The 27,282-nt window shown below is 32.6% G+C and overlaps 1 protein-coding gene across 1 annotated transcript; it reads left to right on the plus strand.

Moving 5' to 3' along the window:
• Positions 1–1,200: 1,200 nt before the first annotated feature.
• LOC127708959 (rhodopsin, GQ-coupled-like) lies at positions 1,201–26,111 on the plus strand. Its single transcript, XM_052214175.1, has 3 exons — positions 1,201–1,432; positions 21,076–21,209; positions 25,236–26,111. Exons 1-3 carry the CDS (start codon positions 1,257–1,259, stop codon positions 26,045–26,047), a joined length of 1,122 nt encoding a protein of 373 aa, XP_052070135.1. The 5' UTR covers positions 1,201–1,256; the 3' UTR covers positions 26,048–26,111.
• Positions 26,112–27,282: the final 1,171 nt, after the last annotated feature.

Genomic DNA, 27,282 nt, shown 5'->3' on the forward strand with positions numbered 1-27,282 from the left:
GATCACAGTGAACGGTATTTATAATGTCCCCCAAAATTTACGTTTTTCTCTTCACAATTTACGCAATTTGCGTTTTCACTATATCATTTTTAAACAACTGTATGGCATTATTACAAGTTTCAATCTTTTATAGCTTCACGTCTTTCTTTCCAGGTCACTTTTAACGTTTTTGAAAGAATAATTTACTTGTAACATCATCAGCGGTTGTCTTTAGTTATACCTCAATGTTTGTTTGTCATTTTGGGAAATTATTGGTTGATATCAGATCTACGATAAGTTATGCTAAATGTATTCACTTGCAACTTTTCTCAACTCGGAACCATTGAGTGCTTGTCTCATTGTTAATTTTATGATTGAAGACCGTATGTCCGTATGTTGTCTTCTATATGTCCTTTGGCTTGTTGTGACGTTCAGTTGCTGTCTCATTGGCGTATAATGCATTTCGCACGTCTATTTTTATTTGAAATAGGCTTTGAAATGCATATTTGTGGCATTATATAAGTGTGCATGTACAATAGGGTAGTTTTACATATTTTAACTTCATATCCCGCTTGAATGCCTCTTAGTTGAGAAAAGTAGGTGTTTATATATACATTATTATTTACAAAAAACAAATATATATTTTTTATTTTAAAAAATGTTACCGGGTGTTATGAATGGAAATTGAAAACAAATACATTTTAATGTAGAATAAAATGGTAAGAAAAGATAGTTTATATAATCTGACATATTTGACTGTGCCATAAACATTACCAATCAACAACTTATTTTCTTTTACCGTTTTCTCAGCATTTGTAGATTCCAAAAGATATAGTTTATACTTTTCATGCTGAGGTTGTTAGAAGCTTATATAAATCCGCATTTCAGTAAACAACTATCATACGATTTCTTCGTTATCTTGTCTACTAATTGATTTTTGTCAATAATCTATTTACAGCCAATATCTAGTGTTGTTGTAGTTATATATGTGTTAAACGTAATATGACATTAAACATATAGACATAAAGACTGTCAACTTGTAACATGTTGCTTCATTGGATCATCGATTTTTACCTGAAAGTTCATATTCTAAGGACATCCGTAGACTATTTATTTTGGTATGAGAGAGCATTCCAGAGATTTTTAGTTAGGTGATTATGGATACAACTTTCATTGCTCCTTTGGCAAGTTTTGATAAATTAAACTTAACGTTAAAAAATTATAAATGTACTCATAATATATCATTTAAGAATGGTGAAAATGACAGCTATGATACTATGACAGCTGAAAACTTTTTACATGTACTTCAATATCAGTTTCCTCTTTTACACGATATGTGGAAAAACGAACCAGAAGTACCATATGGAGTACACATACTGATTGGATTTGTAGCTTTGATAATAGGAACAGGAGGTTTAATAGGAAATTTAATAGTCATTTGTCTGTTTGTGAGGTAAGCACTATTACTTGTATATTTTGAAAAGTCTGTAAGCAATTCTGTACAATCTGCTTTGTAGCCAATGCTTAAAATCTCGTTTAGACTTTCGATGCACTTCATGACTTATAAATAATGAAAGTTGTTGTGTGAATTGAGAAAATTGAAACGAAGTAAAAAATGTCTGATTTAATTTTTTGTAATAAATAAAGGCAACAGTAGTATACCGCTGTTCGAAACTGATAAATCGATAGAGATAAAAACAAATCCGGGTTACAAACTAAAACTGAGGGAAACGCATCAAATATAAGAGGAGAACAACGACACAACAAAAACACAACATTAAAATGTAACACACACAGAAACGAACTATAATATAACAATGGCCATTTTCCTGACTTGGTACAGGACATTTTAAGAAAAAATGGTGGGTTGAACCTGGTTTTGTGGCATGCCAAACCTCCCGCTTTAATGGCAACGTCAAACACAACACCAAAACGACAACATCACATGACAGGACCACAATACAAATAAATGGGAGAACATATAGGACAAAGAAACACACGAATAATAGCTAGCAGAAGGTACTAGGTTTCTATGGGAAATATAAAGTAAAGTAAATACGTTTCAATTTAACTTTCGAATATAAAGTAAAGTAAATACGTTTCAATTTAACTTTCGAAAATAACCGACGTTAGTGACAACTGACAGGGGACATTTTTGCGAATCGATAGGACATTTGAGGTGAAAATATGGGAAATACAAGCGTCAATTAGATTATGACGTTCGCTAAAATTTTCATTGCTCGTATTAGCGACAGAAATTTTTCAATTTTTACTTATCTATTACATACAATAGATTGTTGTGATTATGAACAGTTGTAATGTCAAAACAGCACAATAATGAAATGTCGTATTTCATAAAACAAAAATGGAGTTCGAAAAGCATGAATATCTTCCACAATAAGATTATTCATTTAATTGGTTTTATATTTGTTTCAAGAATGATCATTTGCTGTTAACATTCTATATTGGTAGCTTTAAATCTTAATCATGTTGCATGCTATTCCTTGACCGTTCAATACTCTGTCGATCCGATAACCTATACGTTCCATATTTTCTTTGGTTTGTTTATTCATTTCAACACTAAAATAAACATCACATATAATCAAAACTTTAAAAGTATGCCTTAAATAGATCATTCCTCAAATTAAAAGTAAAGTAAATACGTTTCAATTTAACTTTCGAAAATAAATGATTGTTGGATTAATCTTTCGCTAAAATGAGCTATAAAGTCGGTCCACTGGAATGTTTCGCTCATATATCAACCGTCCGTGAAAACAGCTTAAAGGGCATGAGCTGTCAAATTTATGTTAACCGATTTTACTCATATTCTCATAATTGATTTATAACATACTAAAACGTATACCCAAATAACAAAAAGTCTTTAATAAACAATAAACAATGCATGGACTCGATAATATATATCAGCATTTCGTGTGTATTTAAGTTTAGACGCCATCTAATAAACCATCGAGATGACCTCCGAAGTCTGCCGACCGTCAAAAACCCGATATAGGAATAAATATGGATATAATTTGATAGTAAGCACGTGCAATTGGATTTTTCTAGGTCTGTTTGATTTCATATTTTAGGTTTTAAAAATATGTTTATCATCGAATTATCTGTACAAGAATGCTTTTTTGTTGATCGAATCAGTCAAGCAAATGGTTCACCCTTGTTTCACTTTTAATGTTGACATTCTATTCCTTTTCATAGCTAAACACGCCTAGTACATGCGTCACCCATCTCTAGCTGAAAGGTCAAATTGAGGGTCACATGAATACGGATTCAATGATGTTAAATTATTGCAAAGCTAGTCAATGATACATCACCGATATTTTCGATCTCATTTTGACAAATTTGGGCCAAACTGACTGCTTATAACGAAATATTATTTCAAAATTCCGCTTTTATTTATACTTGAAACAAACAAAAAATCGTATTTCAAAGTTTTGTCTAGATCGTAGCTAAAGCCCCTTTAATCATAAAAAATTGCTTGAATCAGAGATATATTTATATAAGCTTCTCTTTAAAATTTTGAATGGTGTATTCTTTATAACGAATCGTCTTTTCAATAGCTACTTACATCTCATTATTTTGTTAGGGGGAAAATGATGAAGTGGTATTGCATTTTGAGGTCAAATTTTCATTCAGATTCTGTTAAATTATGATTCGATTCAAGGTTTTACGACAAACTCTCTTTAAAGACGCACAATTGAAATACAATAGCATACATTACGCCGTTAACATCACTGGTAACAAAAAAAAAATGATAATCATATGAATGTAGGAGACTTGCCTTTAAACTTCTCAACTTTTAATTTTATAATTATTTTCACGTTCTGTCCATGACTAATGTAACGTGAATATAATTCAACTAACATACATTTTGTACGATGTGCACAGAAGACTTTTATTAATGTACATAAGCTATCTTTGCATAAAATTAATTTTCAGTCTTTTAGTAAATTTTCAGGCTTATCCACTGTGGTAAATTCAGTACTGTTCAAACAATTTGCTCGCAGTAAATTAAAATATGTTTAAACTATGATCAGACTGTTCAATAGTTGTTATTTACCTGTACACATCAATATTATACAGAATAGTCTGAAAAGCTACCTAACAGTACTGAGTTGACTGCAAGCGAATTGTCTTAACAGTACTGAATTTACCGCAGTGGATAAGTCTTGGAATTGACTGAAACACTGAAAATGACTGAACAATTTATTGTTCAGATTTGTCAGATGATGTTAAGATCAAAATAACTGTTTAAGACAAATTGGCATTTACTAATGAGATATAAATGAATTTAAGAAGATTTTGTTGCAATTGGCAAATATGTAAAGACATTTTTAAACACATATTTTACAATGTGGTTTATGATTTTTATGACATTTCTAATGTAGCGGTAATTTTCGTGACCTTGTAGTTTTATAACCGCCATTCATTAGCGGCGTACTCCTTTTGATCTTTGGTAGAGAGGTAAATATCAGTGGCTGGTAATGTGGGCAGTAAATTCATGCTATTATACTTTCTTTCATTTCACACTACAACCGAAAAATTTCCATGACAAAAGAGAGATTAACATGTAACTGGCATCAAGTGACCCTGATTACGTGTCGATTCGCCTTAACAATGTGACAGGTGTGTTTAACGTTATGAAATGAACAGAAGTCAAAAAGAAAATGGCCAAATAAAAATGAAAAAATAAACATTTTTTTTTTAAAGTTGTGGTGCCATCTACAAAATTCAGATTCATTCATGCATACTATTTTTTTTTTTTTTATTAAATATTTACCCTTCTAAATCTATTTGAAATCATGCCTTTTATCTTTTAAATAATAATTCTGATTTCTTTATCATGTGCGATAAAATCGACGATATGATTATAAAAGAATGATTAATAACATCAGTTTTGAAAAACAAAATGGTGCTTCATGTATATATTCAATTTTCCAAATATAAAACAAAAATGTCATATTAAGTAAAGATCGTGCTCGTTCAAACTGAATAATATTTTTTTAGTATCAAATTATTTTTTCATTTTCTTAATTGTATCTATTTTGATGGACAAACGCAATGAAAGTTTCATTTCAAAACGTGCCTAAAATTTTTTCTTTTTTACACAAACTTTGTCAACTCCCCATGCTGTATCTATTTTGATGTCGTTTGTTTTCTGTATATAAACTTATCATAGATACCAGGATTAATATTTTGTACATCAGACGCGCGTTTCATCTACAGAAGACTCATCAGTGACGCTCAAATAAAAAAGTGAATACGGCGAAATAAATTACGAAGTTGATGAACATTGAGAACCCAACATTGTGAAAGTTTTTTTCCAATTACAACTAAGTGAATCTATTCCTGGGTAGAAAATCACTAGTATTTCTAGAAATTGAAAGTGTTGTAAACAGTAAATATATATCTGTGTTTTATATTGCGATTACATTTGATATATAAATGGCATTATAATTACAACACAACATTTTGTAAAGTCTCATCCCTCAATAATGTATTATACAGCATTACATTAAGTGTATAATTCTGGAAACGCATACTTTTTGCAAAAGGAAATACAAAGTGATTGAAAGGAAGCTTGCTTCAGTTTTCAAAAAAAGTCAATAAAAGAGCAATTTTCCTTAATGAACATCTAATTGACGGGGAAAAAAGCATAAAACCAGGTTTCCAGTTTCATAGTTAATGGTTACTTCGAATGATACATTAGTTATTTCGAAATGCGTCGTCTTTTTTTTTCTCGTTTCAAGCTTAATGTGAAGGTCACTTGATTTGTTTTCGTATAAATTTTCAAGATCACAGCTTTCGATCCTTTAATGAGGTTTCGTTGCAAGATAAAGAGTTGTTAATAGTACAATATTTTCTCTCTCTTATTTTAAGAAAAACACCAGGAAAGGTTATTACAATATTGCCACGAGCATCCAAAATGTAAACATATGTGAACCATAGCAATCCCTCGTGCCATACTGAAATTATTAATTTCTAGGAGTACCAATAGATATAACACAAATGCATATAATCGGTACTAACATTGGAAGTAAGGCGACGGAACGGAAGAAAGCTCAGGAGGATTATAAAAACAAATGATCTGAAATTGCAACTTGCAACAAAAAATAATATTTCGAAACACAGATAGAAAAAAAAAAAAAAAAAAAAATCCGGAAAATTTTAAAAAAAAAGTTGTTTGTGAAATATCCATCATTTTACAACCATGTGGCAACAATAGGCCAGTGCCCTCAGAACGCGGGTCGTGGGGGTAATACGGTAAATATTTTAGTTATTAAATCTAAATTAATATTTGGTTGATACAGGATAATTAAAAGGAGGTTACAGGACGTTTCGTAGAAAAAGGAGGCTTCAATCCATTCTTTCCCAAATTAACGCGAGATTTTTATATAAAATTTCAGAGCCAGAGGTAACCTCCGGATCTAATAATACAGAAATATTGAAAGAAACAGAAATCTGATAGTGAAGCTTTATATTTTCATGGATATACACTCCAGCAAATATTTTCTTTATTATGGGATTGAAGTGGAAATAACTCGACTAGACATGCCTTTAATTTGAAGGACACTCATCCCCCCTTCCAAAGATCCTTATTTTTATTTACTGTACAAAAGGGAAAAAAATAACAGCTTTAGATTTTTTTATAAACCACAAAAATATCTCTTAAAAATGTATCCCCGAAAATACGAAGTAAAAATATCTGGCTATTTTTGCCATCCCGCCCCAAAATGCATCATAAAATTAGCATTTCATTTTTTAACTTTACTGTACGAGCTTTCGGCTGCAATTTTTAACCTAATATCGGGATTTTTTTAAGATAACTTAATTATTAAATTCGACCATGTTTAACGAAGGCAACAGTACTTGTTTGGCAATATATGATAACTGTTAACATGCCAAATACAGCTTGATCTATTTGCGACTGATGTTGAATGTTAATTGGATTGTAATTTAAAACGTGTATATAATTTGTGCCTAAACGACTATTAACTATAAATCTAAAGTGTGATACATTGGAATACTAAGTGTAGAGGCTATATTTAAAGTATAATTTCTGTTGATTTGACCTGTTGCGGATCTGACCAGGTGCCGTTGTTCATGTTCCCTCATTAAACTGCAACTGAACTATCTGAAACACAGGGTTCCGTATGATTTTTTTTCAACGAACAGTTATGGTTTGATGGCATGAATTGGGAAATAATGAACAGTAATAATCATGAAAGAAAAGTCAATCGAAGATTCAGTTTCTGGATAAATTCAAAATGTTTAAACAGTTTCATACAAAAGAATTGCATTCCTAGTGTTGCGTTTGTTGGACCCGTTGACGACCTGATTTAAAACTTTCATAATGAGATGCATTACATTTTTATAAAGTAAATAAACAAATCATATATACCAGGATTAAGATTTTGCAAGCCAGACGCGGGTTTCGTCTACAAAAGACTCATCAGTGACGCTCGAATCAGAAAAGTTAAAGAGACCGAATAAAGTATGAAATTGAAGAGCATTGAGGACCAAAAACTCCAAGAGGTAGTGCCAAATAAAGCTAAGTAATCTATTCCTGGGGTATAAAATTCTTAGAATTTGGAAAATTCATAGTTTTATAAACAGTTAATTCATAATTATGACCATATATCAATGCTAGTTCATGTCAACACAGAAGTGCTGACCACTAAAATAGTTCTAGTGTTCTTTGATAAACAACAGAGAACACCACATAATGATACCAACCGAATGAAGCGTCATTCATACTGATCCCATGACTCGTGCTTTTATGTCATTAAAAATCTGAAACCAAACGTTAGGCGCATCGGAAAGTAAGCATTACCGTCGATTTAATTGGAAAATTTACACCGTTATAATATAGATATTCTATTCTGTACAGAATTATAAGAGACTTTTACGTTAAATACGGTATAATACTCTTTGTTTCATCATATAAATTTTGCCTGAAATCGTCACATAATGGAAACTTTAAAATCACATGGGGTTCATCGTCTAAAATATTTTTACAATTATCAAAGACTCGATCTTGTAAAAGTAAATTTCTAAATTCTCCCTGTTTAGAATCTTGATTGTGCCACTCCATATCAAAATTTAGCAAAAGAAATCCTTTGAATAAATGACAATAAAACGTTGCAATGTTTCAGTTTCAAAATTTGTCTTAAATAAATTATATTTTCAAAATTTGTTGGTGGGGTTCTTTGTTGTGTTTTATGTATTGTTGTTTGTCTGTCTGTCTTTTTCTTTTTTAGTCATGGCGTTGTCAGGTTATTTTCGACTTATGAGTTTGAATTTCCATTTTAAATTTTATTGCCACTGATCAACATATTCACTAAACATTCTAGATATATAGACAATAACTAACTGTTTATTGTCTTTAAATATCAGCTGCATTTGTACGAGGCTAAGAAACAGGTGTAATGCCAGCTTCAGCGAGCTATTACTCCTGTTTCGAGCCGAGTACAAATACAGCTGATATTTAAAGGCACTAAACAGTTATTGTCTTTATCCTGCAATTAATTTTGTACATTTTTTTTTTCCATCCCAATCGTTGAATTTGTTTTTGAAAGAAATCGACATGACTTAAACGCGGACCGCAATGAGGACCCAAAATTGAACTGTGACGTAAACAGTAATTTGACATAACCGTTCGCTCGCAAATGAAGCAGGATACTTGGAGACTATATACGTCTAGTATACGTATATTGCTTCGTGTTATCTGTACACCTGTATTAGTATAGTAGAAAGGTCGATTACAGGATAAAATAATATTAACAACTGAGGTACTATCAATATATTCTGTAATATTACACAAATATTCAACATTGTACGCATGACATGTTTTCCTAACATAAATGTTCCATTTGGTTTTTTTTAAACACCTTTAGTTTGAATAAGCATAACTAAAGAAAAAAAATCTGCACGCGGGTTGACAAATGCGCGGTTTAGTTTTGTCAAGTATATTGTAGATAATTCGGAATATAATTTATAAATATCATTATATTAGGATAAACTCATCACAGTTACCACGATTAAAATTGTATACATCAGACGCTCGTTTCGTTTACAAAAGACTCATCAGTGACGCTCGAATTAAAAAAGTTAAAAAGGCCAAATAAAGTACGAAGTTGAAGAGCATTGAGGTACAGATTCTTCCTTTGACCAAGTATAAAACCATTTTCTGATTTAGCTCTGGTATTTGAGCCATTGCTAGAAGAGAGTAGTAATAACATAAAAACAGTCATTCTCTTGTATTGGTACGCAACATAAAAACAGTCATTCTCTTGTATTGGTACGCTTCCAATTGTGAAAAGGTTTCCTCTGTTGGTTTATTCTGTATTTTCATAACTGAACGCATTGTATATAGATATAAGAAGATGTGGTATGAGTGCCAATGAGACAACTCTAGCTCCATCCAAGTCACAATTTGTAAAAGTAAACCATTATAGGCCAAAGTACGGCCTTCAACACGGAGCCTTGGCTATCTGTAATTGATTATTGTTATAGATTGTTAATGTACTCAGCATTTTTATCACATTACGCTTATTACATGTAAGTAAGGTCTTCTTACTCTGTTATACAATACAAAACTGTTTTACATAACTTTATTAATGCTCCATTACGGCACACTGGAATATTCCGTGTTGATTCTGTTGTTAACATTGAAAACTAGTACTGTAGGCGTAAAACCACCAATACTACAACCAATTTATTGCATTTATTTCTGAATATCTCAATGTGCGAGGATGGAGATAAAAAGATATAATTATTTAAAACCTTTATGTAACAAAAAAACGTACAAATAAGCTTATTTTCTTACGTTAAGCTGTTACACCAATGACCCATGTTACGGGAGGGTTGAGCGCTTACAAACATGTTTAACACCGCAACATTTTAAGTGCCGCCTGTCCCAAGTCAGGAGTTTGTTATTTAGTGGATGTTGCTGATTCATGTTTGCCATATTTCTTTTTCGTAAATTGTATTTATATACATTAGGCCGTTGGTTTTCTCGTTTGAATTATTTCACATTGTCCATGTCAGTGCCTTTTATAGCTGATAATACGGCATGGGTTTCTCTAATGTTTGAAGATCGTCCAGTGACCCATAATTGCTTGTATTTCAATCATTTTAACTCTGGTCGATCGTTGTCTCATTGACATCATACCAAATCTTCTTGTTATAATAAAAATTATATTAATGTGAAAAAAATGCCCAATTTATTAAACATCCATAACAAAGATCAATTCAGAATCTCCTTCATTTACAGTCGACAATGATGTCAGTTATTGAAATACAGAATAAATTGGAAGTTTATTTAACCTACTGAAGAAACGTTTTTGCAATTTAAAGCGTACAAGAGAATGCTTATTTTCATAACTAGTACTCTCTTCCAGCAAGGGTTCAAACCCAATCCAACTGTCATAATCCATCGCTCTATGCTATAGGAATACTCAAATAACCCAGTGAAATCAGAAAATCGTTTTCATTTTCGTCAAATGAAGAACCTGTCCACTCCACTTCCTCAAGATTGATTTTATAACAAATGCAAAATCTAACATAAGATCCTCATACTTCAAACCCAATAATGGCTTATTGTGCCATACTTCAGTCAAATTTGGTAGCTCTGTTTAGTTTTCATTACGGTTATATGTTGACTGCATGGTGTTTATTAGCTGTATCTGAAAGTCTTATGTGAAGTCATTTACAACGTGTTTCGACTCTGGTGATTTGGAGCTTGATATGAGGTAATAACAGGTGTCTTTTATTCAAAACCATATGTTCACCTCACGGCAAATTTTATGTTTTTATTGGCGGTTGCTGTTTCATTGGTATATATATCCAACATCTCCCTTTATACAAGTAATATCTGAACGATTAATTGGTAAACACCGGCATTATGAAACCGATGTCATAGCTATTCTTCTTCTTCTTCTTTTTCTTCTTGTTCTTCGAAATGAGTAACATAGTTTAATAATGAATGTATATGTTTGGTCCAGAGAAATGTTTCCTCAAAGCTATTTACAATTAAAACTGTCTTCAATATACAATTAACACTATATGCAGGCTGTGACAACTACTTCCTTTCAAAACATGCTTTCTGAACAGCTCTAATCCCTCTTTTGAATAGCCTAAGTGACTTCATATGGTAGTTTATTCCTCTTTTGTGCACTAACTCTATCGCTTTGATCTTTATTTTTGGCATGATGGATCTCAATCTATGCAAGCATATTCCAGTGTGGGTCCAGACTCCTATCATGGAAGTGTACGGCAGAATATCTCAAACGACTGTTCTAGTAAATATTTAAATATGCGCAAATTATTAATTAAAATATGCCTTCTCGAACCTGCAGAAAGGTGTGAGTTTTTCGCATTGAAGCTTTATTATGATTTTAAGATGAGGAACCGCAATAAAAACGCTGTTCCTTTTCATTCAGTGCGTGAAGGAATTTTGTGTCATCGAATAGCACACTCACCCGTACTTAATCGTCAAAATTTGTGATTGTTGAGAAGAATATGAGATTGGCTGTGCCACACAACAAACCTTAACTCATATAGTTGGTGACCGACACAAGTTCCTCAATTGGCTTCTCTAGTTTTATGAAAGAAAAGAAAAATCTGTCAATATGGTATTAATTTTTATCGACCAACAGATAATAAAGTCTGATTGTTCTCGCTTTATCTGAACAACAAGTCTCTAGGATTATAATCTTGTCATGCACTAAATCAAGCTAATCTTTAGGTATAGAAACTGAGATTGTTAGTTCTTTCATAATCAAATACCACGATCAAATAATTATAAATAGTCAAATACGTGATAACGTCAAATATCGTGTCACGAGATTGATTAACTATTCAGTATCATAAAATGAATTAAATACAGCAGATGAAATATATAAATCAAAATGCTGTTATAAAATGAATAAATTATAATGAAAGATGAAGAGGATAAATAACATCAAAGTTGAGGATTCTTTGTTACACCAATCCATTGATAAAAGAGACGCAGATATTTAGGTTTTTAAAACAAATATAGGTGTAAAATCAGTCAATTGTAGTAAAATTGTAGTACATAAACTTTTAGTATAAAGTTCAAAGGTTTGCAAAATAAGTTATGATGTCGACCTTCCGGAAGTACGTTTTATTTTTTCTCTTTTTACTATTACTATTATACTATTGTCATACTCGAATTTTACTCATTGTATATACTGGACAAATCAAAATGATGTAACATAATGAATAAATTATTCAAGTTGAAGAGAACAAACTACAGCAATTTTGAGGATTCGTTGTTACATCTAAGGTAAAGTGATTCAGAGATTTATGCTTTAAACATATATATAAAGTCGTAAATTCGGTTAATAGTAGAACTTTTTAAGTATAAAGTTCACAGGTTTGCAAAATGAGTTATGGTGTCGCCCTTCCTAACCTACTGTGTTTTCTCTTTTTACTTATAAATACTATTCTCTAATTCTTCGTCAATTTATCCCTTTCTGCACCCATTGTATAAAAAAAATTTAATCAACGTGTGGTTTGTTTGATCTCAGTTCTTCATTGGTTGAAATCCGATTATGACGTCGAATTTTCTTGCTTTCCTCTAAATTTCCTATTGTGACGGCATGAAAAAAGGCGACCATGCCTGATGACGTCACATAGAAAGAACGCATCTTTTTGCAGATCATTCGAAAAGAAGGAATAAATTTGCCTGCGTATTGTTTGAAAATCATTAGAGAAACAGATTCCACCACCAAATCTCGTGTAATACGATATTTATCCACTCTCGACAGTTAAATTCTAAATATTTAAAACACTCGGCGAGCCTCACGTTTTAAATTTGAAAATTTAACTGTCTCGAGTGGATAAATATCGTATCACACTCGATGCAGTGGTAGAATCTATATTTATCATACTTGAAATTTACTCATTACACTGGACACAGCAATGTTAACGATTTACTTGAACAAAGTTCATGATAGAACTTTCTCTCTATATCATATTTACAAGGAAAGAAAATCGAATGATAGATGCTTCTGTTTAATGTTTAGGGAAGATCCATACTATTGTTGATGTCAATTAGCTATGACAGCCCTTTAGTCGATAACATATATTGTGATTTTGTTTTATATACCAGATAGATGTTAACATGAATGATCTATACACATCATGATAAATCACATGTAAACCGTTAATGAGACAACGACAACATAAGTGCAACGACATGTTCATCTAAAAGTCGGCGGGGATATACGTGCAACGGCATAGCCATCTAACAGCCTTCGTATGGCATTTTTTTTTTTGCATACTTTTTACAAATACCGTTCATCTGACAATTATTTTACTTAGACTTTCCTATACACATAAACATTAAAGGATTGTGTTGGTTACTGACAAAATTCCTAACTTCGGACAGCCACATATACAAGCACAGGGTTTAAACTAGTTTTATTAATACTCATTCCTCCTTCTGTTGTCCCGATCAGCGCAGTTAATGTGTATCCATAAAAATAACATGCTCCGCCCGAACTATTACCATACCATGTTCCGTGAACCGCGAAGTCTTTGTCAAACCCTATTCTGGCTTTGTAGACATGTCACATCATGATGAACTTGCGCACTTAATTGCAAGTTGATGTGATCCTAGATTCATTGTAATTAATTACAACGAAAAGTTAACATATCTGAAACCTTATCGGTAAACTATGAATTTTTTTTTCAAAAACTGTATTATGGCTTATATTTTGAAAGGTTCGCATCACAATGAACATGTGCACTATTTTCAAAGTTGATGTGATCACAACTTATTAATAAACTATCTTAAACCAAAACTTTAACATAGTATATTAAAGCAACACTTTAACCTGAAACGGGACGGACAGACGGACGGACAGACGGACGGACAGACGGATGGATATACGAACGGATAAACACACAGACCGGAAAACATTTTGTTTTCCTATTATCGTAGGCGTGGCATGACAACTAATGAAAAAAATTCAAACCAGAACAAAATGCAATAAGTAAAACAATACTATATTATACCGCATAAAACAATGTTAACAGTTACGGAATGCTAAATAAAGTACTAAATCTTGATATAAAAAACCAGCAGAAATTCTTGGGCATGAACAGCAGCTGAGCCAAACCGAAGACTTTTCAATAGGTATTTGCTGCTTTTTCACCAAGAAAGCGGCATTAAAGGAGTAAGGGCAACGACTGGTCGGCTCAGAGTCAGAATAATGTGCCTGGGTAGGGTGTCATGTCTTCCCAGGACCGTTGCTTTGTGAACTAACACGTTAAAAATCCGGCTCAGTGTTTCGGACTAGGGTTATTATTCATATAACATTGACATGTTCTTGTCGTGAATATGGATTTAATTTGCCGCGCTTGACATGGAACAGCCATCCATCGTCATCATCTTGAAAAGAAAACCATCCCTTCTTACCTTCTTACATCTTAGATATTGATCAACATACTTGTTGTTAGTTTTCATATAAATATGATTAGGGTTTAAAAAGAGTGCTGCAGTGCAACGTCTATAATAAATGATGCAGGATTTTTCACATTTCGGTAGCTTGAATTCAAAGTGTATTTTTCCTTAAATGGTTGTTAAAATACGAGATACAGCTTAATCCCCCCCCCCCCTCAAAAAAAAAGGAAAGAAACAAAAACAAAACCATCTATTACAACAATTGTCCTCAATATATTTGTATGATATATCTTGCAGCTTAATTATTTTGTGTTGCAAAGGCGGTTGACCATGTTTAAAATTGTTGAGAAAAAATGATGCGGTTTCGACAGCTTTTGCAGTTTAGTCTTTTAAAATGCAAAATGTTAACAGGATAAATGTGTTTTACAAAATATAAATACTTATTTCTTACAGACTTAACTCTCATGAACATTGATGGATTTTGTATGATGGATTTATGAATCTTTTTTCTCTATTTCTGAATCCGAGGGGATAACAATGTTGCTTATCACACCTCCTCCGTTAGATATATTTGACCACCTAAGAATTTGTTAGGAATATATTTAATATCTATCTCTGCCAGTTTCCCTAAGTTAACAATTTGTACTTGTACAATAGACGTTAAAGGGACTTCATCTGATTCAAGTATTTCACAACAATACGAATATGTGTTTTTCCACATCATACGTCAGATAAAACATTTGATTCTTTGCTGAACTATAATTAGATATGCATATGGAATTTTATCCAGCTTTGAACATAAAGAACTGTATAATTATGGTTTTATGACTTTAGATTGGGATAAAACAACAAAGACATTTGTTGCTGATTTGTAGATTATATCTTGCTTATAAAAATTGATAATAGAGGATTATATGCAAGGTTGAAAAACATATCACTATCGATTGTTTTATCAAAAATAGCTTTTAATTAATACACTTGTAGTGAAGTTCATCCATGTTTACTGTGTTATGCTATAAAAAACTTGTATTCGTCAATGTTTGACCACAAGTCATATCAATAACGTAGCCGGATCTGTAATATGTTTGCACCATTGCGGTATTTGATCGTGTCTCTCCACCAAATAACATTTTCATACAATTTATCAGTTTTAGCCATGATTTTGCTGATTATGAATTAGTAAGAATCATCTGGGGTTTCTAACAGTCACTCATTTATCCTTCTCCCTTTCTACGAACACCCCCCCCCCCCCCCCCCCTTTCCAGAAAGTGCTGAATGTATCTTATGAATGAGATGTATTCCGTGAAAATGTACCAATGTTTGATAAATGTAGCAAAATCAGATATTTTATATCAATTAATCATCACGGTTTATATGATAAAATAAGATGTTATTATGCAAAAGAAGTTTGCAGTGGTGTCAGGGGATAAACAGATATACATCAAAACCATTATTCTATATGTAATTCCTTTGATTCACCTTCCATAAAAATATGTACATTTTCTCCGTCTTTCATAACTTACTTCAACTATTTTAATTGATTCTCTTTTTTCTCATTCGTATGCATTCTGCATTACTCTTATTCATTCCAGAAACTGCATATAAAAAAGCGTCTGAATCTCAACCCTAAAATGTATTAAGAAATAAAATGATAACCAAACTGTTTGTTAAAATTTATCAGAAACATCCTATTGATTTTCGCCAAACATTGGTATGACAAATATATGTGTTCATATTTTAGATTCTGTCTCTAATTTCTTGATTAAGAATTAAAACGTTCTTGCTCTTAAGAAAAAAGTACAGACTGACAAATCGAAAGATCATGTCATTGATATTGATATTGAAATGCGATCAACTCATTTTTCCTCTCCATAAGAGATGTTTATATAATTAACCATGGACTGTCTACTAAGACAATTATTGTAATAATTTACGTAATGATAATGACTTTGAACTTAACAAAGCACACTCATCCTATACCAGTATTAAATTACCCAGATACGGTTCTATTCTTCTTTCTAATTCCAGATAATACCAGATAATCGTCCACCCACATTATCTTTAAGTCTAGGCTCAAAAACTTAAACATAGAAGAACATGTAGAATCGAATAGAGCTATTTTATTTTTCGACTCGAAAATTGCCGTTATTTCACACCCACGCTTATTGAAAATTGTAGAAGTTTGAAAACGATCTTTTCTTTGAATTCTCGCAGATTATTTTACTGATTGATTGTTTGATTTTTCAATCAATTAATTGATTGATTGATTCACTATAATTGATGATTGATTGATTGATTGATTGATTGGTGTGTAATTCATGCCAACTGGCAACATCTTCGTGCGTATACAAGACAAGAAAATTAAACAATTGATACAATGGTTCAGTTCTGCAAAATAGGTCGAAATATGGTCACAATGACTTTTCTCACTTTTTTTCCATGCAGTTTTGTATGGCTTAGAACATTGCAAGTCAGGGATCAACATCAATGAATAACCTGCAATTACTCATAGGCTTTAACACTTTATCATAGATCAAATTAGTGTTACGATATGTATTAAAAAGACATCAAACTCTTAATCAGGTCTATAGCCAATTAACCAACTTATTGAGTGAAGGTCATTTCACAAATGACGCATTGCTGCATTTCCAGGTAGAGTCTCCATATTATTAAAATTCTCTTATAAACATGTAAATCGAAAGAGAAAAAAACCTTTAATTTAAAAAAATGACATGATATAGCAACAACAATGAATGAAAGTTTTTCTGAGTATGAGTTATTTGTGTTTGTTTATATATTACTTGGAAAACAGTGTGAAGAAAGAAATTAATTTGCCACTTTATAATGGCTTCTTTTCTGTAATCAATATCAAATCACTTTTAAGGCTTGAATATCTACGTCTATGTAATGTTTATTTTTTTTTTATTCTGATACTCATACCTTATGTTTTTTTCTTTTTTTAAGAGTGTCTCTTATCGTATTTTTATTAGCTTTAGTATTACCTATTAGCTTTTTACGGTAACATTGTTTATAAAGCTAACAAACTTAGGAGTTTGTCCTTCAAATCTGTCTCCTTGGCTTAATATACTTTTTAGTAAAGATTATAATTATACTGGTTGATGTTGAATCACTGCGTCTTGTATTTTTTGTGATATCAATTCGCTAATTAGTAGCATTACTGATTTATTTTATTTATTTTATTTTTTTTCATTGTACTGTACTGTCCATGTTGTTGCTAAATGAAATCTTTTAAGTACACGATCCTGTATTAAGTGTAGGACGGCATGATTTCTTATCAGCAGGTTTAAGTACTTTGATCTGGCTTTCAGTAACTGGAAGCATACTTTGATAAGATATAGTTTGTTATTTCTTTTGTTTTTGTGTTACCTATTATACCGTTATTTTAGAGATTAGTGCTGTTTCAGTATTTGCCTTTATTTATACATTCTTTTATGTACGTTTTGTTAATCTACTGATCTAGATTGAAAAAGGGAGAATTTAAGTCTTTTTTAAAGTTTAACCCCACAACATTAACATGTGCCTGTCCCAAATAATGACCTCGTTAGTTGTTGTCGTTTACCATGATATCTATAAAAAAAAATCGCTAGAGAATTTAATTTTAAAGGCAGTTCTTTGTTTGTTTCTGGTTAATTTTTTCATAATATTCATATACTCGGGACAATTTAGAGATCGGCATATCGTACAGACACCAGTCTAAGTGATGAAGACTATGTATGTTGCCCTCTAGATGTCTTGGTTGTTCTCTCGTTAAGTTGCTGTCTCATTGGCGTATACCCTAAATTTCCTTTAGTTCTTATTGTAGCACGTTATATCTTTATACAGAAATATGATTAAAACCACACAATACGTGAACGTAAGGGTCTGGATGGGGTCCTTTATTTCTGTATTCTTTAATTTTTTATGCCATTTTTCTCCATTCTCTATACCTTTTGCCCATTACTCTTTTCTTTATATTTCAGCACCTCATTATTTTCTATTCTGTTAACCCCATCCACACCCTCATGTTAAATCACATTTGAATAAAAATGTACCATTAACACAATTAAAAACATTTAAAAATTACATATATAATCATACTAAAGGAACAAATTTGACGATTTGTCAGGAAAAGAGACATGCTTAAGATGGTATAGGTTGTTCTCGCGTTTGAGAAAATTTTATTTAACAGGGATACACGCGTTTCTTAAAATTTACAAATTCATTTTGTATGCACTTCTGTGTGCGAAATTCTCCTAGCGATAGAATGGAAGAAACAGATAGTTTTAACTGGATATAAAAAGTATGGGCATATTGAATTAACATCGACAAAGTTTTTTTAATGGCTTTGTAATTTACTTTCATGGGGGAATACTTGCATAGAATTATAAATAATCTATATTCATTGATAAAGTGTCCTTGGATAATTCAAAAAAAGAAAGATAAGTGTCTGTCCATAATATGCAATGGTGAACAATAAGGAAAGTTTGTAAACAAAACCATCCCTGGATTATTGAATATAGATGAAAGTTTTATACTGTTGCAACAAAAGGGATAAACAAATTGAAAACTGATACTGTCCATCAATATGGATTGCTCTTCAAAATGTAAATATCGTATATGTCAGGTCGTCTACCTTATTGTATTAAGAATAAATTATAAATATACTTATCTTGATGGAGGTTAAAGGTTTGGTGTTGTCTTTTAACAATAAAGTACATGTATAGGTCTTTGACTGATTACAGGGTAATCATCCTCATGCGATTTACATAGTTACAGAGTTGCATAAACATAAGAATTCTTTGAGTCCATAGAAATAAATCTGGCAGAAAATGTGGAAGATTGTTATCACACAATTCATTAATTAGTGGTTGATACTGTTGATTTAAAAAGGTCAAAAACCTCAGGGCGTATTGTCTGTTAACATTAATTTCTGTTGGAAACATACATTTTGTATTTTTATTACTTTATCGTACTAATATAACGAGAACTCTACACCTTTAATGTGATGTGTCAATTTTTTTTCCATCTTTTTGTTGAATGTTTTTTAAAATTACTTTGATGTGATATTCTTCTTCCCCATTTAAGATATGAAAAACAGAACAATAATGCAAACAATCCATTTGTAATATCCGTTGGGGAATAATTCAAGTATCTCAGTAAACAAGCATCTATAGTGACTTACAGTTGTTAACCTTGAAGTCTACGTCATTTGATCTCTGGTAGAGAGTTGTCTCATTGGCAATCATACCAAATCTTCTTATCTTTACATTCATTTTTTTAAATACTCGTTTTCAGTGTAAATGCAATTGCTATAATTATCAGTCTAATCGATGAGCGATACGATACAAATATTTTCTTCTATTGCATTTATCTTTTTCTATCGATGGCAAAGGATATTCTGAGAAATTTACGACGTTGTTAACATCTGGAAAAGTCTTGAATTTGATAAAACAAAACTATTACGCAATTTCAATAATCGTGCTTTAATATCGGAATAATAAGGAAAATATTTTGTACTTATTCTTCTTTTGATGTACTGTAGAAAGTTATTGATCAATATCGAAAATATTGCATTAGTATCTAAAGAAAATATCCCATGATCATATAAATGTTTATATATTTACAATGGCAACGTATAACAGTGAAAAATTAATAGATTGTATAATAAATTTTGCTTTTGAAATATAATTTCACAACCTTATTAATAAGAATGATAATGAAATTATGAAATTTAGAATATTAATTAAGAATGAATAACAAAACAAAAAAGCTTTTCGTTGCCACCATCCCATCCTCTTTCCTCGATTGTGTCATCACTAAATGCGACTCATCACTGAACGTTAACTTGCCATGAACAACACGGTGGGTTAAAATCGTAGAGCAGGAGATGATGACCTCCCCGGAGCACCTGAGGTCATCCCCATTGTGTTTGTTGGGGTTCGAGTGGCTTAAAATCTAGTTTTCTGTGTAGTGTTTTGTGGACAGTTGTTTCTCGTTTCGTTTTTTATTTATTTGCCACTCGGTGTTTTATGTTTTTGTTCAACTTACGATTTTTGAATACCCATTTTTGGTATCTTATCCCCTTTTGTAAGTAATGATACGACTCAGATAAAATATACAATACTGTTATTTCCCCTTTCACTCTGTTTATGGACTGCAAGGCTGGACACTTTTTTCCCCATTTCGGGACCTTTTACAGCTGACTATACGGTATGGGGTTTTGTCATTGTTGAAGGCCGTACGGTTGCCTATAATTGCTACTTTCCTTTGAACTTTGGCCGACAGTTGTCTCATTTACAATCATACCACATATCCTTATTTTCATATAGATAACAGTAAACGATCCAACACTCATTGTTTTTTATCAATCAATCTATTTGACTGTTTTTGTGGATACATAACCGTTGTTATTAGATGAGTAAATGTACCGAAGACATCTGAAAACATAAAATTCAATGTTGCCTAATTTCAATGATGATCCATAACAAGTACGAGAGAAAACATGTTATTATCTTATCACGCATTACTTAGACTCATTATGATGTAATTAATTGTCTTGGACTCATTTGTATTAAAGCATGGATTTTGTTTCTTGGCAAACATTTGGTTTTTTGTTTGTAAATAGATATACTTCTTTTTTATTCCAGGTATAAAAGTTTACGACGATCTGCAAACCTTTTTGTTCTGAATTTAGCAGTAGGTGATACATTACTTATAGTTGCAAATGTTCCATTGTTAGTGATTTCAAGTTTCCATGCACAATGGATAGGCGGAGTAATAGGTAAGAGAAAACAAAAATAAAAAGTAGATCTGTAGGTTTCCGGAAATATCAATATACACATACGTAGTTTAATCACAGAGGTTTGATGAAATACTTTGGCATCGACCATTTATCATTAGTGTTTGTGTGTGTGTGTGTGTAGGGGGCATGTATTTTTCCCGACACTAGTTAAAACAAACTATATTTTTCAATCACAAACAGGAACCAGAAGCTTTATTTTTCACTTCGAATATCCTTTTGAAACAATGAAACAAATAATCATTTACAAGGAATTTAGAATCAAGAAATTTAAAATAAATCCTCTCACAAGGTCACATATAAAGAGACGTCATGATTCTTTATCTTAAGAAAAAGTGTGGGAAACAGTCAACAAATCTAAAACTGAACGTATATTAAACTATAAAAAAGATCACTGGAGGACAAAATGTGAAATGATTGCTAAGAGAAAACCAACGGGTTAAAAAACAGTTCGAATTGGAAAAGATGAAAAAATAAAAGATCTTTTCTTAACCTTTCTTTTGCCAACAAAGGTCTCGATGGCGTCAACTTAGGCAATATCCTTCATCATAAATTAGTTCAGTCGAAAATACCACCTTATTTTAAAGATCAGTCTGTACCAATAATTTCTTATACCTATACCAAACCAATTGCAACTAAAATTTTCAATTACAAACACGTTTTGTAGGATCTCAACATTGACGACTTCAAGTCTAAACCTCCTGATTGCACCTGTGCTTGTTCCCAATTCACATATAATCCGGCTGGCCACGTTATTACCGGAGACCTCAACATTGTTAATAACACTTCCCTGCGAAATTTGTTATCCAAAGGTCCGAAATATCGTGAGCCTAAATCCATCAATTGGAAATACAACTTCAAAATACCTATGGATTCAATCGAGGATTATGCCAGGCACTGGGCTAAACGCGAGAAAGAAGACGCCGATACTCTTTCCGAATGGATTAAGGCTGTGAGGTCGTTGATACAAATCCGAATTAAGAAACTAAATGGGCATATCAATACCCACGCTACGTCAATTTTTAAAGACCCAAATGTTGCAAAACACTTGTCCTACCTCCATGACAAATATGTTGTTGTCCCCGCCCGCAGATAAAGCCCCAAACAACATCGTTTGTGTGTGTAAATATCATTACATAGACTGCTTGATAAATGAATTAGGCATTGACAATTCACTTGGAAACTCAACATATACCCTCACGACACTTACCAAAGAGGTAATCCTGGATAATCATAGGTCTGTTCTATGTTCCTTTGGAATTTCAACCAAAGATGAAGAACTGGATCTTCCATTACTGTATTGGATACCTAAACTACATAAGTGTCCTTACAAACAACGGTATATTGCTGGGTCTTCCAATTGCTCCACGAAACCTCTTTCTAAATTATTAACATCTATTTTATCAGCAATTAAAGCCGGGCTCCAAAGTTATTGTGAAACTGCCTATTCTAGAGGTGGCGTGAATCAGATGTGGATACTAAAAATTTCCAAAGATCTTTTAGAGTACATACAATCTAAGACTCTCTCATCTTGCAATAGTATTAAAACATTTGACTTTTCTACACTTTACACAAGTATTCCCCATTCCAAACTAAAAGACAAATTGGAAGAGTTGGTATTACTTTGTTTCATTAAAAAGAATGGCGAACGTAGATACAAGTATCTTGTCTTGGGGAGGGATAAATCCTTCTTTGTAAAGAATCACTCTGATTCAAACAAAAATTTCTCTGAAACTGACATTATCAAGATGCTTGATTTCTTGATTGACAACATATTTGTTACGTTTGGAGGACGCATTTTTCAACAGACTGTCGGAATTCCAATGGGAACCAATTGTGCCCCTCTTCTTGCCGACTTGTTTTTTTATTATTATGAGGCTGACTTCATACAGGAACTTCTTAGGAAGAAATATAAGAAGTTAGCAATATTCTTTAACTCTACGTTCCGCTATATAGATGATGTTCTCTCACTAAATAATACAAAATTTGGTGACTATGTTGAACGAATCTATCCCATCGAACTAGAGATAAAAGATACTACAGATACAGTTAAGTCTGCCTCATATCTTGACTTACATCTAGAAATTGACAATGAGGGTCGGTTGAAAACAAAACTTTACGACAAAAGAGATGATTTCAGCTTCCCAATTGTGAACTTTCCATTTCTATGTAGCAACATTCCAGCAGCGCCTGCATACGGAGTATATATCTTCCAATTGATACGATATTCCCGGGCTTGTGTTTCCTATCATGATTTCCTTGATAGAAGATTGCTGCTCACAAGGAAGCTATTAAACCAAGAGTTCCAAATGGTGAAGTTGAAGTCATCCCTTCGTAAATTTTACGGACGCCATCACGAGTTGGTTGACCGTTATGGAATAACCGTTTCACAGATGATATCGGATATGTTCCTTATGTCGTAACTACAATACCCTCCCTTTTCACGAATGTGACTCGACTTACCGAATTAGACTATTTACCGGATTTGTAATAACATAAGCAACACGACGGGTGCCACATGTGGAGCAGGATCTGCTTACCCTTCCGGAGCACCTGAGATCACCCCCAGTTTTTGGTGGGGTTCGTGTTGCTTATTCTTTGGTTTTCTATGTTGTGTCATCTGTACTATTATTTGTCTGTTTGTCTTTTTATTGTTGGCCATGGCGTTGTCAGTTTGTTTTCGATCTATGAGTTTGACTGTCCATCTGGTATCTTTCGTCCCTCTTTTATGACAGACAACCAACAATAACCACTAGCATGCCCGTAGCCGTGGGCGAAGACGGAAGACTCGGTCAAAATCCCCTTTAACAAGCAAAAAACTATCAAAGATTATTAAAGTCACAGCCTCGTGCCTTCAAAATAACACGCCTCAGAGACGTTCTGGCTACGGACCAAACTTGATTACAAGAACGTGGCTTGAGACATGAACATAAAGAATTTGGCGGTGTCACACATGTTTATTAGCGTTCAACCACTTATCTGAGACGGTCAAGTAGCATTACAGGAATAGAAGATATAGTTGGGAAGGGCTCGACTCATCAGATAGATACTAAGCATAACAACACAAAACACTTACAATAGAGACACAAAATATCGATCTAACAGTACTTGCAGGTAGTAACTGAAAGCTAGTTATAAGGAGAGAGGTAACTAGGGGACGATCAAAAAACCATTAAAACACTATGCCAAAAAGAAAACGACGAAAATACAAACAACAGTAACAAACAATAACACAATACTACACAGAAAACTAAGCAACACGAAACCCTTAAACATCGGTGGTGACCTCAGGTACTCTTAATGGCCAATGTCAACAAATAAAAGCCCTATTAAATTCTTTCAATCATTTTATTTCGAAAAGTCCTATTTCTTATACTTAATAATATAAGACAAACACTGACGGGGTTCCTCATTTTGAACAGACTAATGAATATGTGGCGCGGTCAACTAGCTTTTGAAATCCCAAACCCCCTCTTTTTAAAAATCAGTGGCCTAACAAAAAGGCACAGAAATGTACAGAAGTAACACTTGAAATAAAATAGATAATAAAAAAACAAAACCATCAATATAAACAAAAAAAACGAAATAAAACAATAACATACCAATCAAAGAATGCTCGCATTTGAGGTTATGCATTGCTTCCCTCTAATATCGGTTACTGTACTTCATAGTAGAATTCATACTGGGTCATCATCAATGTCATAAATACTACAGGAAGAGTTGTCTAATGCCCAGAACAAAATGTACAGAATTTAAATGATGAAACATTTAAGTATTGCTTCAAATAAAAATTAACAAATTGATTTCCCTTCAAAAGCATACTAGAATCAATATTTGAACAACAACAGTATACGTATAACCATCATTAATAAGTTTATAAAGCCAAAGAGAAAGTTTCCATATGTATTGAATATTATACCGATATTTCATAATAGTTTTCTTTTCATCTTTAATAAAACACCAAAATAAAACAGTAATACTCACACAAAGTCAATTATTTCTTTTCAGGTTGTCACCTTTTTGCTTTCTTTGGTGGACTTTCCGGTTTCGTGTGTATAAATACACTTACTGTACTTGCCATTGAGCGTTGTGTAGTTATTACATGTCATCTAACTTATAACAACAGACTATCGAATCCCGGAGTTGTTTTATTATGTGTCACTGTATGGATATATTCAATTGGATGGTCTGTTCTACCGTATTTGGGTTGGGGAGGACACATGATGGAGGGATCAAGGACATCGTGTACATTTGATTACTTCACAAAAACTATGAACAACAGAACTTATGTGATATGTTTAATTGTGTTTTGTTTTGTATTGCAGTTGATAATAATATCTGTATCATATCTGAAAATTGTGACAGTGGTATTTTCCCGTCAACGCGAGATTTCGCACTCGAAATCAAATTCTAAAGCGGTGTGCTTACGGATTTCATCAAGTAAAGAAAGGCTAAAAGTCGAATGGCGTGCTACAAAAGCTGCGATGATTCTTGTTGTGGTATTTTGTATTTCTTGGACGCCTTATGCTATCATTGCTTTGATTGGTCAGTTTAGCGATACGTCATTCATTACGCCGCTATCGTCTGCTTTTCCTGGACTATTTGCTAAAATGTCTTCATTATTTAACCCGATTATCTACACGTTATTACATTCAAAGTATAGAAAGATGATTCGAAGTATTTTTAAAAATTCGGGAGAAGTAAAATATAGAAACAACTCAAATAATACTCAAAATATGAAATTAAATTTTGACAGAGAGAGTAGTTCCAGCCCACACATGGCAATGCTTAGTAGAAGTAGAAGTACAACTGTATTGTAACTGCTTCTTTAAACATAGAGTGATTTTCATGTCGCATTGATTCGTAAATTCTATGAAGATCAGCGTTTGATTTATGTACTGAATTCATTTTTTTCAACTTGTGTGGAAATGCCAATAATGTTAATGACAGTTTATATATTTATGGAGGGATCAAGGACATCGTGTACATTTGATTACTTCACAAAAACTATGAACAACAGAACTTATGTGATATGTTAAATTGTGTTTTGTTTTGTATTGCAGTTGATAATAATATCTGTATCATATCTGAAAATTGTGACAGTGGTATTTTCCCGTCAACGCGAGATTTCACACTCGAAATCAAATTCTAAAGCGGTGTGCTTACGGATTTCATCAAGTAAAGAAAGGCAAAAAGTCGAATGGCGTGCTACAAAAGCTGCGATGATTCTTGTTGTGGTATTTTGTATTTCTTGGACGCCTTATGCTATCATTGCTTTGATTGGTCAGTTTAGCGATACGTCATGCATTACGCCGCTATCGTCTGCTTTATCTGGACTATTTGCTTAAATGTCTTCATTATTTAACCCGATTATCTACACGTTATTACATTCAAAGTATAGAAAGATGATTCGAAGTATTTTTAAAAATTCCGGAGAAGAAAAATATAGAAACAACTCAAATAATACTCAAAATATGAAATTAAATTTTGACAGAGAGAGTAGTTCCAGCCCACACATGGCAATGCTTAGTAGAAGTAGAAGTACAACTGTATTGTAACTGCTTCTTTAAACATAGAGTGATTTTCATGTCGCATTGTTTCGTAAATTCTATGAAGATCAGCGTTTGATTTATGTACTGAATTCATCTTTTTCCTTGTGTGGAAATGCCAATAATGTTAATGACAGTTTATATATTTATGGAGGGATCAAGGACATCGTGTACATTTGATTACTTCACAAAAACTATGAACAACAGAACTTATGTGATATGTTAAATTGTGTTTTGTTTTGTATTGCAGTTGATAATAATATCTGTATCATATCTGAAAATTGTGACAGTGGTATTTTCCCGTCAACGCGAGATTTCACACTCGAAATCAAATTCTAAAGCGGTGTGCTTACGGATTTCATCAAGTAAAGAAAGGCAAAAAGTCGAATGGCGTGCTACAAAAGCTGCGATGATTCTTGTTGTGGTATTTTGTATTTCTTGGACGCCTTATGCTATCATTGCTTTGATTGGTCAGTTTAGCGATACGTCATGCATTACGCCGCTAT

Source organism: Mytilus californianus, unplaced genomic scaffold (genome assembly GCF_021869535.1).
Source record: "Mytilus californianus isolate M0D057914Y unplaced genomic scaffold, xbMytCali1.0.p SCAF_7, whole genome shotgun sequence".
In the NCBI taxonomy this organism is placed as follows: Eukaryota; Metazoa; Mollusca; class Bivalvia; order Mytilida; family Mytilidae; genus Mytilus; species Mytilus californianus.